General features: G+C 46.5%; 1 protein-coding gene across 4 annotated transcripts in view; it reads right to left on the reverse strand.

Moving 5' to 3' along the window:
- MCF2L2 (MCF.2 cell line derived transforming sequence-like 2) overlaps positions 1-14,893 on the reverse strand; it is a 224,644-nt gene that overhangs the window by 2,407 nt on the left and 207,344 nt on the right. For 3 of the 4 annotated variants that reach the window (XR_004476032.2, XM_033403114.2, XM_033403116.2), the window contains exon 26: positions 2,620-2,664. Coding sequence is in view for 3 of the 4 variants with exons in the window: in XM_033403114.2 (XP_033259005.1) it covers positions 2,620-2,664 (45 nt within the window). In the remaining variant the exon portion in view is untranslated. Of the gene's footprint in view, positions 1-2,619; positions 2,665-12,328; positions 12,427-13,774; positions 13,809-14,893 lie in introns of all 4 variants that reach the window. The other variant, XM_012536226.3, reaches the window with a different exon arrangement.

A 14,893-nucleotide genomic window follows, 5' to 3' on the forward strand; every position in this document is an offset into this window, starting at 1 on the left:
GAGGAAGTACATCCTGCCTCTCTTGCCACTGAATGATTAACTTACCAATTAGCCACACCATTGTGCACCTGTTCTGAGCCAGGGCTGTTAAAGACACTGGGGAGGAACAGCAAATCCCACCAAATACTGAGCCTGCTGTATGTCTGCTGGGATGTCAGGCATTTGTCAAAAGTTAAGCCTCACACAACTTTAAGGACCTTAGCCCTTGGCCTGTAAACACTGCAGTTGAAATATACACATTTATACTTTCTTTTTTTTTTTTTTTTTTGGTGCCGTGCCAATCAGCTTGTGGGATCTTAGTTCCCCGACCAGAGATTGAACCCAGAGATTGAACCCAGGCCCTCGCAGTGAGAGCGTGGAGTCCTAACCACTGGACCGCCGGGGAATTCCCTACACATTACTACTCTAAAGACGGGATCTCTGTCCCCACAATTCTCCCAAGTCAGCTTAGGGAGGCGAGCATCTGCAGAAAGATCTTGATCTGAGGGAGCCCCAGGTTGAGCGTCAGCTGAGTCCAGTCCATCCCGCAGGAATCTGAGCACAGGAGAGTTTCAGTTTCGGTGAGAATTCAAGGGGAGGGGCCTTGTGGGGGCGCAGGAGCAAGCGGAAGTAGCCTGCAGTTGGGGTTGGGGGGCACAGTATCTCTGGGAGCAGGCATCCAGCAAGAGGGAGCTCCCGACCTGCCGCCCAGAGGCCCCCCCAGCTGCGCTCGGGGCACGGGGTCCTCCCCGGAGCAGGGCCGTGAGGGCTGTGCGAGCACGACAGGGAGCAGCCGGGCAGCCGCTTCCTGGAGGCCTCCAGAGACGCCGCGGGGCGACGCAGGGGCAAAGCCTGGTTTAACTCCTGCTCCTGGGACGTGGTGGGGCGAGCGGAGGGAGCGCGGAGGAGAAAGTAGCTCTGGGAGGCGCCTCCCACCGCCCTCCTCCAGGTGTGACTTAGGGGCACTCGCGGTAACCCCCAGAGACGCCTCTTTAGGGCAGCCATCCCGCGTGGGTCCCCTTGGACCAGGAGCAGACAGTGAGGACGGAGGGATGGCGGTCTTGCTGGAAAGCTCTTAGGGAGGAACAGAGCAGGAGCGGTTGCGTCCTTGACCAGCCCCTGCGTGGATAGAAGAGCTGCGTCTGCAGGGGCCGTGGCCTCAGTGCCCCAGGCAATGCCCGGTGCCAGGGGCCCCAGAGCCGCCCGCTGGGAGGAGCCCGCGGTGGTAGCGGGGCTGGGCGGCAACCTGGGAACTGAAAGACGTGAGGACGAGGTCCAGACATTCCTCGAGGTAAGTGAAATGATGACCTGGTGCCGGGGCTGCTTTCCCCTCTCTGCTGTGGACCCTGCAGGCTGGGGAGTGTGCGGGGGCCTCAGCCGGGCACAGGGCTGGCACAGAGGGGCCCTCGCACATTTGGCCACGCGTTGACTGCATTATTTCAGGGACATTCAGGCCATCATCCCCTGCCTCCAGGTATGGATTTGCCTGGGCTGGCAAGAGGACCAATCCTCCGAGCACAGTCAAGACCCAGACGCCACCTCCCTGCTGGGGCCGGCGGTGCACAAGGGCTTCTCGGCTCCTGGTACCACAGGTGAGGGTGGGGGCCGCCTGGGGCCCCACAGGCCTCCAGTTTAGTCTAGGGCAGGGTTTTCCATACTCCTTAGAGTGTGACCCAGGGATGGGCAAATTTTACATCCCAACGCAGTGTACACACAGAAATACATTCACAGAATTAAAACCAACGTTTGTGGAACCATATTGTGCTTACGGTGTGTGATGTCCTCATCTATTCTGTTCTGTTCTTTCTAGTCTATTCGTTTGTTCTGTTCTTTTATTCTATTCTATCCTGGAGACAGAGGAGGAGAGGGGCTGTGGGAGGCGGCGGGGTCACCCACAATCTCCTCACAGGACCCTTCGAGGGAGAGTTTCTTCTGAGGCAAACTGCATCTGCCCTGGGTGAGCCCTCATGTGTCTCCCCCATGGGCCCCGGGCTCTTGGCAGCAGAGACAATACCCTGTTCACCCAGTATCCCTCATGGCTCCTGGAAGAAACCCAGAATTCTTAGAACCCGCAAGTCTTGGAGAACATCCCTCAGTCAAAGCCCCCCAGTTGTGCAGGGGAGGAAAGTGCAGCTCATGGCAGTCTTTTGCTGTATCTTTGTCATTTCCGTATTTAATCCCTGCCTCCTGGATTCACTGGCCATGGGCTCTGTGGTACTAAAATCTTAGGTACTAAGTCTTAGGTTTTATGGAGGTGGCAGCACTGAGGGGACCCCAGATTCTGGGTCTGGCAGGTCACAGGCACCTGAGTGAATGAGAGGCCCATTGCCTGGGGTAGGAGCAGAGGCTTTGGAGTCAGTCAGACCTGAGTGCAGTTTTGACTTTGTCTCTCACTCACTGGCTGTGTGATCTTGGGTAAGCCACTTAACCTCTCTGAGCATCAGTTTCCTTGTTTCTAAAATGGGGATAATAATACCTATTTTGCAGTGTTGATGTAATGATTAGCAAAAATGTTTGTAAAGTAAAATGGAATTTAATAAATAACACTCATTATTACTATTGTTAATAGTAATTATGATAATACTAAAGAGAAGGTCTCAGAACCGCTCTGGGAACTCCAAGTGTGCTATTATTACTCACATTTTGGGGATATTTGTCTGCCATTTTCTTCATCCTCATAAACATCTGGGGGAGGAAACATTATAAAGTTAAAAAATGACTTTAACGGGAAGCAGAGTGCGCACACACACGTGCACACACACACACACACACACACACAGCAGAAAAACCGAACTGAACATACAGACCCTTGACAAATAGTTAATTTGATTACAGCAAAACTTCGAGTGATAGTTGCATTCTTGGAAAATGAGCAGAATGACCCTGGTACCAGCCCAAGGTCCAGCAGTGTGTTGGGAAGGTATACCCTGAGTCTCTGGGGCATTCCCAGTCCATGTAGAGAATAAGCGTAGAGTGTTGGTGGAGAGGACAGGAATAGGAAAGGTGGGCCATGAAAATTCATGCTGATGACAGGGTGTATTCTCTTTTTCCTCAGTGGATGATCTTCATAGCATACACCACATAAATCCTAAAATATTTAGGGAATTTAGTTTCAGTTAGCACCTAGTGTTTAAAATCCTGATCTTTTTTTGTTTAAAAAATGAAATTTAGGGACTTCCATGGTGGCGCAGTGGTTAAGAATCTGCCTGCCGATGCAGGGGACACGGGTTCTAGCCCTGGTCCGGGAAGATCCCACATGCCACGGAACAACTAAGCCTGTGTGCCACAACTATTGAGCCTGCGCTCTAGAGCCCACGAGCCACAACTACTGAGCCCACGTGCCACAACTACTGAAGCCCACGCACCTAGAGCCCATGCTCCGCAACAAGAGAAGCCACCACAACTAGAGAAAGCCTGCGCGCAGCAACGAAGACCCAAGTGCAGCCATAAATAAATAAATATATATATTTTTAAAATGAAATTTATTAACATGTGAGCCCATTAGTGAGTTTAAACTATCCTCTTCAGAATACATGTTTCTGGTAAACTATAGACTTTGAAGATAAAATTGTGGATTTTCCCTTGCTGTCCACTAGGTGGCACAAAGGGACAACTGTAGATCCTGCTAAGTTCAGAGACAGCTCTTAGCCCATAGATTTCAAAGGGGCAAACTATTTCTATTTTCTTTCAAACTAGAGTTTCCTTTGTTCCTCTTTTCCTTTAAAAGAACTATCTCTATTATATGAACTAAAGTACATCATTTTCACCTGGGGTTGGGGGAATGGAGAAGTAATGCGTTAAGCCCCTGGGGCTTTCCTTCCCTTCCCTGGAGGAACAGACATGGGCAACTAGTTGCTATTTAATATGCTAGCAGCAATCTAGGCACCAGCCTAAGAACTTCATCTAATTCTCACAGCAAGACTATACAGTATTGCTTCCATTTTGTAAAATAATTAATGAAAAGAATTTAAGCACAAAGAAGTTAAGTAATTCATCCAGAAAGATGGAGCTGAAGTCTGTAAGCCCTCAGCGCTTCGGCCCTTAACTGTGTGCTATGCTGCTGAGCTCTTTCTCTGTCTTCTAGGAGTCAGCCAGCGGGGCTCATGTTCTGCCTAATTCATCCCAGTAGCTCTCCAGGGCTCACGACAGGTGAGATCTCCAGGATGCTTCCACAGGTACTAGGCTGGATTAGGACCTTTTGCTTGGTGCCCCAGAGTGTAAACTTGGATGTCTAGGCTGGTCTATATTTGCAGTGTCCATTTCCTTTGCATACCTGTCTCTGGCCAAGAGGAAAGGAATCACTCCTAAACATTCAATTAATTGCTTTCAGATTCCACATATTCTCACAGCACTTTTTTTTTTTTAGTGCATTTTTTGTTGTCAAAGTCCCTGCCAGCTTCTAGAGCAGTCCGAGCTTGCCATCTTAGACTTTCAGGGCTGCTAGGAGCTGGGGTCAAAGAAACTTCACAATTGGGAAACTATCACCTAGCTCAGCAACCAGCTGCCCTCTGATGTGTCTAGCTGGTTTTAGCCAAAGCCTTGCCCATTTCATCAGAGATTTAATGAGAATTTTTCCATAAGACTAAAATATAAAGCCCCCCAGGCAAAGGAAACAGTTGTCACGCTTGAGGAAGTCATTGATCCTGATTATCATGAGGTGGTCAGGCTGCTACCTAATAGAGGCAGAGAAGAACACATCCGGTGATCCACTGGGACGTCTCCCAGTGCATACTCCCCTGCCCTGCTGTAACTGTAAATGGGCAAGCAAAAGAACAACAGCTAGACAAGAGTCTGGGACACCCACTACGCATGCCACCAGCAGAAGTGCCAGATGAAGGGGAAGGGGATATAGAATGAGTGGGAGGGAGATGATGGCTCAAAGGTACAACCCAAGTGCAACTGCAGCGGCAGGTGGCAGACATAGATTTAAGTTAAGTAGGACACTTACTATGTCCACTGGTGGAAATGTCCCCCTTGGGAACCAAGACCTCCAGACCCACTGAGGCTGAAGTTGCAGGAATGGGAGGACAGATTCCCTATGTGGGTCACTAGTAGTGTGATAATGAATAAGGTCACAACTCATTCAACCTTTTGGCTCCCAGATTCATATTTTCTGCTTACTGGGGTCCTGGTGCCATAAAGTGGCCATTGGTTTAAGGTATACCCTGCATCCTAAGGTTAGCACCCCAACCCCTCAGTCTCAGGTCCAAACTGCTGCTCACCCTTGCCTTCAAGAGGCTACTCCATGGCTCTATCAGGTCGGCAGCTTCTGAATATGTGGTAGGACCAGTGGGTTGGTCCTGCAGTCACATGCCCATGGCTGTTCCTCTTTTGCCACAGAGTGAGTCCCCCAATCAAAACAATGTTCTATCCTTGGACAGTGTTGCAGACTGAGGCACTGAAGGCAGGAAAGGCACATGTGTCAATCCCATTCAGGGTGAATCACTGTACTTTCCAGCTTGGAGGATCTGATGAAATCAACTATTCTCTTCAAGGAACAGTATCCAACTGAGGGCTCGGCATGGATCTCTGTGCTGGCAGGTTGGACAGTCAACAGTGGCAGTATCTAGATTGGTCTTGACGGCAGGGAGCCCATGCTGCTAGGCCCGTGCACAGCCTCCCATTCTGCTGCCAAAGCTTCTCCCTGTATGAGCCCATTGTGCACACACTGGGTTGCCAAGGAAGAAGCTGGCTGACACCTCCTGGCCAAGTCATCTAGGCAGCTTGGTTCTTTGGTAACTTCTCTGCAATGGATGTTCTCTGAGGGGCATTAAAGTGTAGCACAAAGATCCTTACATTTTGAGCTCGTGTCCATAGGTCTATGTGCCTCTTCCCTAGTCAGATTATGTTGTAATTTGACGCTGGTTATTGTTCTAGAAGGGGATTGGGAAGGGGGTGGGGATGTATCCTGAGGAGGGCAAGCATTGTCTTGTACAGTAAGTCCCCTACATACGAATGAGTTTCGTTCTGAGAGCGTGTTCATAAGTCCAATTTGTTCTTAAGTCCAACAAAGTTAGCCTAGGTACGCAACTAACACAATCGGCTATACAGTACTGTACTGTAATAGGTTTATAATACTTTTCACACAAACAATACATAAAAAACAAACACAAAAAATAAAACATTTTTAATCTTACAGTACAGTACCTTGCAAAGTACAGTAGTACAGCACAACAGCTGGCATACAGGGGCTGGCATCGAGTGAACAGGCAAGAAGAGTTACTGACTGGAAGAGGGAGAGGAGGTGGGGGATGGTAGAGCTGAAGGATCGTCAGCAATAGGAGATGGCGGGCAAGCTGCACTTTCAGTCACGCCTGACGATGATGGCACAGGTTCTGGTTCCTTGCTGGATTCAATTCCATCTACCCTCTTGAAAAAAATGATCCAGTGATATCTGGGTAGTAGCTCTATTTTTCTCATCATAGGTGACACGGTAGCACTGGACTGCATTCTGAACGGCTGCTGCAACCTTCGTGTACCATTCTACATTCAGGTCCTTTGCCTCAAAAACTAACAGTGCCTCCTCAGATAAAGAAAATCTTGCCATTTCCTGCGTCGTGAATCTCTTCCGTTCTTCAGTTACTTCTTCTTCCTCTTGTCGCTCCACTCTCTCAATTATTTTCACTTTCGTTTCCATTGGTATCGCTTGGTGCTTCTTAGCAGTACCAACTACATCACTGCTGCTTTTACACTTGCTTCCAGACATCCTGGGCTTGAAATAAAGATACTGTACTACTGTACTGTATACAGTACTGTAAAGTACACAAAAGCACAACCACTTGTAGAGGATGCACGCATGTGACAATGAACGCCAGACACACGAACTAACGTGACTGGACACGCAAACGCACTTTTGCATCTTTGAAAGTTTGCAACTTGATTGTTTGTACGTAGGGGACTTACTGTATGTCTCATATGAGACTTCTGCATAATCTTGCGGGGAGGAGAAGGGCCAATCTTTCAACAAGGGGGAGTGGGCCACTTCTGCCAGCCCAGGGGAACAAGGGCATGTACCCAGATATCCTACAGTTTTAGGGTCCTATATCTTCCCTGTCAGGGCCTGACTTGCCTGCTTCATCTGTTGGCACTAGGGGCCCAAAATAATAAGGCAGCAGACTTGTCTAGGCTGAGAATTCATCCTTTTCTCAAGTACTGCCCTCTGCTGTAGGCGATGGGGGGCTGAACACTGGAAAGGAGGCCCCCTGATTCTCACACTGTGCTTTAAATTGGCGATTAATCTGAGGCTGTCACTTTCTTCACTCTCTTCAATGCATCAGTGGTGCTTAGCAATAACCACCCAGTTCCATGTTCCTGATAGTTAATATTTTCCCTAAACCTCTCAAATGCTAGAGACATTGTGCCAGCTGGTGCATCCCTGTCTGCCTGTATCTGATCCCAGGTCACCACCAGGGAATGTCTTAGCAATTGAACTGCTACATAGGCCAGGGACCAGCACTTCCAACACTCCATCTACCACTAGCAATGGAGTCCTCACTGCCATTTGGCCAGCAAGTGACCCAACACCAGAATCCCATCCTTTCTAGGACCTCTCTGGGTACTAACTGTCTTAGGTCAGGTTTCCCAGAAGCAGATTGTACAAGCGAGTTAAGGAGAAAGGGCTTTCAGTTGAAATGTGTAAGGCAATGAGGGCAGAAGACAGAGCAAGGAAGAAGCCAGGTGCAGACGAGGGTTCAGTCCTGCCAGGTCCAGCATCTGCCTGATCCCCTGAGAAATGCTGGAATATGGATGGCACCACAAGTGTCCCATCTGAGGTAGAAGGGCTGGCTTTTGTACCAGCCAGCCAAGCTGCCCTTGAGGGAGGCCAGAAGCTCTTAGGCATTTCTTGGCTGGATGACTCTGGTCGGCTGAAGATCGAAACTGACTGATAAAAAGGATCTGGATGAGGTCTCAACAACCTCTACTATACTACCATGTGTGGGCTTTTTATTTATCTTATTTTTAGATTTTATTTTATTTTTAAACATCTTTACTGGAGTATAATTGCTTTACAATGTTGTATTAATTTCTGCTGTGTAACAAAGTGAATCAGCTATACATATACATATAACCCCATACCCTCTCCCTCTTGCGTCTCCCTCCCACCCTCCCTATCCCACCCCTCGAGGTGGTCACAAAGCACCGAGCTGATCTCCCTGTGCTATGCAGCTGCTTCCCACTAGCTATCTACTTTACATTTGCTAGTGTACATATGTCTATGCCACTCTCTCACTTCATCCCAGCTTACCCTTCCCCCTCCCCGTGTCCTCACGTCCATTCTCTACATCTGCATCTTTATTCCTGTCCTGCCCCTAGGTTCATCAGAACCATTTTTTTTTTTTAGATTCCATACATATGTGTTAGCATATGGTATATGTTTTTCTCTTTCTGACTTACTTCACTCTGCATGACAGACTCTAGGTCCATCCACCTCACTACAAATAACTCAATTTCGTTTCTTTTTATGGCTGAGTAATATTCCATTGTATATATGTGCCACATCTTCTTTATCCATTCATCTGCCAATGGACACCTAGGTTGCTTCCATGTCCTGGCTATTGTAAATAGTGCTGCAATGAACATTGTGGTACATGACTCTTTTTGAATTATGGTTTTCTCAAGGTATACGCCCAGTAGTGAGATTGCTGGGTCCTATGATAGTTCTATTTTTAGTTTTTTAAGGAACCTTTATACTGTTCTCCACAGTGGCTGTATCAATTTGCATTCCCACCAACAGTGCAAGAGGGTTCCCTTTTCTCCACACCCTCTCCAGCATTTACTGTTTGTAGATTTTTAAAATAAATTTATTTATTTTTGGCTGTGTTGGGTCTTCGTTTCTGTGTGAGGGCTTTCTCTAGTTGTGGCAAGCGGGGGCCACTCTTCATCGCGGTGCGCAGGCCTCTCACTATCGCGGCCTCTGTTGTTGCGGAGCACAGGCTCCAGACGCGCAGGCTCAGCAGTTGTGGCTCACGGGCCCAGTTGCTCCGCGGCATGTGGGACCTTCCCAGACCAGGGCTCGAACCCGTGTCCTCTGCATTGGCAGGCAGATTCTCAACCACTGCGCCACCAGGGAAGCCCCTGTTTGTAGATTTTTTGATGATGGCCATTCTGACCGGTGTGAGGTGATACCTCATTGTAGTTTTGATTTGCATTTCTCTAATGATTAATGATGTTGTACAGGTTTTGATAGATACATAATGTCATGCATCCACCATTATATCATACAGAATAGTTTCACTACCTAAAAATCTCCTGTGCTCCACCTACTCATTTCCCATCCCCTACCCTTAACCCCTGATAACTACTGATCTTTTTATTATCTCTATAGTTTTCTCTTTTCCAGAATGTCATATTTGAAATCATACAGTATGTAACCTTTTCAGATGGGCTTATTTCATTTAGCAATATGCATTTAAGTTTCCTCCATGTCTTTTTATGGCTTGATAGCTCATTTTCTTTTATTGCTGAATACTATCCCATTGTATGGATGTACTACAGTTTGCAAGTCATTTAGGTAAATACCGAGGAGTATGATCGCTGGACCATCTGGTAAGATTATCTTTAGCTGTGTGATAATCTGCCAAACTGTCTGTACTATTTTTTTTTTTTTTTTTTTTTTTTGCGGTACACGGGCCTCTCACTGTTGTGGCCTCTCCCATTGTGGAGCACAGGCTCCGGACGCGCAGGCTCAGCAGCCATGGCTCACGGGCCCAGCCGCTCCGCGGCATGTGGGATCTTCCCGGACCGGGGCACGAACCCATGTCCCCTGCATCGGCAGGCGGACTCTCAACCACTGCGCCACCAGGGAAGCCCTGTCTGTACTATTTTACATTCTTGTCAGCGATGAGAGTTTCTGTTGCCCCATATCCTCACCAGGATTTGGTATTTTCAGTGTCCTATACTACATTTACAATGTAACTCTCAGTTTTTTTTGAGGTATCAGCCAATCTTTTGAAGAGCTGACTGGTTTTTGTGAACTTAACTAGTGAAAAAGTCACCAAAGCTCACATCGACCTAACAGTTACTCCCATGTTGTCTTTCTGTCTCCTGAAAGCAGCCTGCTTTCCTAGCATTGAAGGTGTGTGCATGCATGTGTGCACACAAACAGACACACACAGACACACATAGACATATATGGACACAGTCTACAACCAAGCCTAGACTAGGATACCCGTCACTAAATGTCAGCTATTCCTCTGTTCACCTCATGCCTTTGAGTCTGATGACCTTGACTTAGCTGGACAGAGATAGAAGGAAGAAAAGAAAGCACCTGGATAATCCACATCTTTATGTTTTGGGTAAAGGAGGAGTTATAACTTTATTAACTGGCTCACATCTGCAAATTTGTAGATTGTACCAATGTTGGCCTTTCTGTCCTCAAGCAAAGGGTCTTTTTTTTTTTTTTTTTTTGGTGGTACGTGGGCCTCTCACTGTTGTGGCCTCTCCCGTTGCGGAGCACAGGCTCCGGACGCGCAGGCTCAGCGGCCATGGCTCACGGGCCCAGCCGCTCCGCGGCATGTGGGATCTTCCCGGACTGGGGCATGAACCCGTGTCCCCTGCATCGGCAGGCGGACTCTCAACCACTACGCCACCAGGGAAGCCCGCAAAGGGTCTTTTAAAGGTCTCTTCAAGGGATTCTTGGAACATGAAAAAGGAGTTAGACACCTCAAGAACAAAACATATTTTATGATAAAAGGTGGATAAGCCCAATATTCTAATAGTCCTTGATAATCTGAAGAGTCACTGTTAAGTGGGAAGCTAAGATATGACTTGATCAGAGACAGTATTGGGGGATAAAGCCAATTATTTAAGAGATGAAAATATTGTTTATCTTTTCTTAAAAACATTTTTCACAAGCCAATTACGTCTCCATAGGAAAACAAAACAAATATTTCATATCTCACAGAGATTCTGCTACATAAAGGAACAGGTCTTATCATGCAAAGAAAATTTAGGGACTGTAATTCCTGAACTCTCACCAGCCACAATTTTTCTCAAGCCTTACTTTTCCTGGTCTGTACTAAGAAGAAAATAGGTAATTTTTCATTTTTCAAATATACAATTTTATAACACACATACACACCCTAATTGAGAATAACAGCCTTATTAAATGGCATTGCCTTAGTATTTGTTAACCAGTACTAAAAATTCAATTTCTTAATTAATTAACTCTTATTGAGTTAAGAAATTCAATTTCTTAATTTTCATAATTTCATAAGAAATTATGAAAATTTCTTTAAAAAGTTTTCCACATAATTAAGAAAATTTTGTCATATCCTGTCATACTTTGTCATAAAAAATTAATTTGTCATATCCTGCTCATTAGCATCCAGGGCTCTAGAAGTCTGAAGAGGAAACATACACTAGTTAGCCTTGTGCTGGAGTAGGGGGTGGTCTGTGTATGTTTCCTTAATGACAAGGAATTTGTAGCTTATAGGTGCTCAATAAATGTATTTTGAACTAAAATTCCTTTCAGAGCCCTTTTCCAAATAAAGTGTATACCTGAAGACATACTACATGTCGCACCAAACTAATCACATGATAATCTAAAACCAAAGTCTCAAATACTAAATTCCCAATACTTTGATTATGGGCAGTGGTAAAAGCATAATCTTTTGGAAAAGATTATCTTTAAATAGTCAAGGAAAGAAAAGATGACAACCAAAACAGCACATTCAAGCCCCATAAACACGTAATCTATTATGTCATTAAAATAAAACACATAATCTATTATGTCATTAAAATATAAAAATGCCTCCACATTTGTTTTTCTTTTTGATCCCACACCTAATTCTGCCTGCCAGAAAACTGACACACAAAGAAGTTAGAGCTGAAATCTTGCGAGGAAACCCCTGATCAAGTGCTGCTAACCTTTCCAAGGAAAGCTTTGGGAGGAGATGAAGTCAATAAACCCTGGATAGAGCAAGAAATACAGTGCCACCATCCAGTGTCTTTATTCCAAAGCAGGGACATTCTGGCAATGCTCTTAGCCTACAACCATTTCCTTAAGAGGACAGCTCTTCCAAAGAGTAAGTTACTTCTCAATGTGAAACATTTGCCCTTCATTTTAATTCTGGCCTAACTGGATCTATGCAAATGAATAGCAGGAAGTTGATTTTATACCTTTCTTCTTACTCACATAATTAAGGAAGGGCTGAGAATCCAGCAATGTCTTCCTCAGCTTCTAAGCAGCTGGTATCATAAAATTATAATACAGCACATTAAATGCTGTGATAGGATACTCCTTAAGGGAGTGGGTACAGAGACAAGGGAGACTCAGCTGTCCACCAGAGCCCTCACCCCTTGCCATCACCCCATTGCTTTCATGCCCCACTCTCCCATCGGATCCTACCTTTAATCTGACATGTGCTAGGGACTGAGACTTCCTTGCTACTGGTAGCTCTTTCCATATTTTCAATCCAGGGTGCAAATTCCACTTCATTGCCTTTGCTTTAGAGAAATATACATGACCTCACTACACTAGTTCTGTACTAGTCGAAGTGGAGCTGGCTCACACCAGATTATCCCCAGCTAAAGCCTTATGGACCTGCTTCCTCCTCCTTCTCTACCTGTGGTATAGAATTGCCCCAGCTCTCTGGTGACATTCAGCAAAGGAATGTTCAAGGGATACCACCTGCTGGATCATATAGTTAACACCTAACTGGCTGCAAATCTGAGGTGAGGAGATGGAATCCCCTTTCATTGTCTCAAAAGCTGTTTCAAGTGCTCAACAAATAAGCACTTGCTAGGCACTGGAGGTCTGAGATGAATAAGATGTGCCCTGAGCTAAACCTCATCACCTCCTAGCTCTGCTTGCAGAGTGGTCTGCTAGCCTGATGTGATTATTCAACCAGTTTTTTAATTTGTTTATTCACTAAATATTTACTGACCACTTACATGAGTGCCAGGCCCTTGTATAATATGAGGCCCGTGGGAAGCTAAAACTAATAAGACAACCTCTCTGCCCTAGAGGAAATTCATGGTCTAATGGGGAGGAAAACTTAAACACATCATAAAATTATAATACAGCACATTAAATGCTGTGATAGGGTACTCCTTAAGGGAGTGGGTACAGAGAGGAGGGAGATTCAGCTGTCCACCAGAGTCCTCACCCCTTGCCATCACTATCATCTCTTTGTTTTAGGGCCTGGGCTGCCTCTATTAGGAACAGGCCAAATGAGCCTAAAAAACTAAGCAGGCTGTACCTGAACTGGATCACAGGCTACGGGTTTATTCAACAAGCATTTACTGGGTACGTCCTGAGTGCCTTGGAGGGGGAGAGGAATCAGAGATGGAGAGTTTCTAAGTGGGCAGGAATAGATGGGGTAAGAAGCACCAGTGAGAACTGAACCTGAAAGAAGTGTGAGTGTATATTCCTCCAGACAGGGAGGAGTGAAGAGAGGACGAACGAGGATCAGGAGAGTTCCCGATGCAATGAGGGAAGCTGAACCAGTTAACATGCAAAGTGGGAGGCAGGGTGAAAATAGGAGTAGAATTGGAGGTCCTCAGAGGAAAGTTCCAGAAAACAGCCAGAAGCAAAGGCATTTACGGGAAGTTTCAAAACGGCAGGTATGACTCAACTGCAACTCAGCAAGCCAGCATTAGGAAAGATACCCTAGGCTGGCAGTGGGGTCAGGGAGCTAATATATTTTAATTAGAAAATTTAAATTAAAATTTAATTGGAAATCCCTTGTAATAAGCTAAGTGTTGAAGAAAATCAATGAAGGCAATGATGTAGAATCAACAGGAACTATCTGCAACATCTGACACTTGTTAAAAAAAAAAAATCAGTACACACCTAGTGCTTGCTTCAAACTGTATATTCCCTTGGCCTGAAATGAAAAAAACAGAAACAAAAAGCCGCAGCACTCTCAAATGTAAGCCAATTTGAATAGATTTTACATATTGATTTTATACACATGTACACGCACAGAATACTATAAAAATTGATGAAAGTGTGTAGATCTTGGTCTTATTTTCTTAGTAATTTGGTAAACCTCTCAGCAGTCCTGGCTCACTTGGCCTTGGCAACCCCTGCCCATCCTGCTGTGTCCCATGTGCCTTGATTCTCAGTCCATCCACGTTTCCACAGTTAGCTCCATTAGCACTGAATTAAGAAATAAACAATGGGCCCATTAAATGCTCACTTTTTCCACCGGAGCCCAAGTTACACAGCTTGGTAAGGGAAACATCATGCATTTCTGGGACAGGATGAGAATCACCTTCTTTGTTCGGGTGTTGTCCCAGCTGTGAGAACAGCACCAGGTCTCAACCTCCAGTGTCCCTCACCGCCTCCACCTGCATTAAACCCAAACTGATACTCGAGGCTTACCTCCTTCTCTCTCAACCTCATTTCCTTCCACTCTACCCATGAACCTCTCAAGCCAGGCTCCAAGTCATCACTGAACATGCTCCCTTGGCGGCAGCTCTGTGATTTCAAAGATTCATGGGTCCGCCGTTTTTGTTGTTTTTTTTTTTGCGGTACGCGGGCCTCTCACTGTTGTGGCCTCTCCCATTGCGGAGCACAGGCTCTGGACGCGCAGGCTCAGTGGCCATGGCTCACGGGCCCAGCCGCTCCGCGGCATGTGGGATCTTCCCGGACCGGGGCACGAACCCGCATCCCCTGCATCGGCAGGCGGACTCTCAACCACTGCGCCACCAGGGAAGCCCCGTGGGTCCACCTTTATTACCCATGTGATGGCACGAGTTGCCCAGTTGCTAGGATGGGCCTGTGGCCGGGAGCACGATGCCTTGTACCACAAAGGGACTTTGCCTTGTACCACGCACCGTGCTGCCCCTGCGAAGCCGCCTGCCGCCAGAGCCCCTGCCCGGTGAGCCTGATCTCCCAGTGTCCCTAGGCCTCCCTGTCACACAGGGTCAGGCCACACAGGAGGAGGTTGTCCCAAACCACAGGGCC

The sequence above is a fragment of the Orcinus orca genome, chromosome 5 (assembly GCF_937001465.1).
Source record: "Orcinus orca chromosome 5, mOrcOrc1.1, whole genome shotgun sequence".
NCBI classification, from domain to species: domain Eukaryota; kingdom Metazoa; phylum Chordata; class Mammalia; order Artiodactyla; family Delphinidae; genus Orcinus; species Orcinus orca.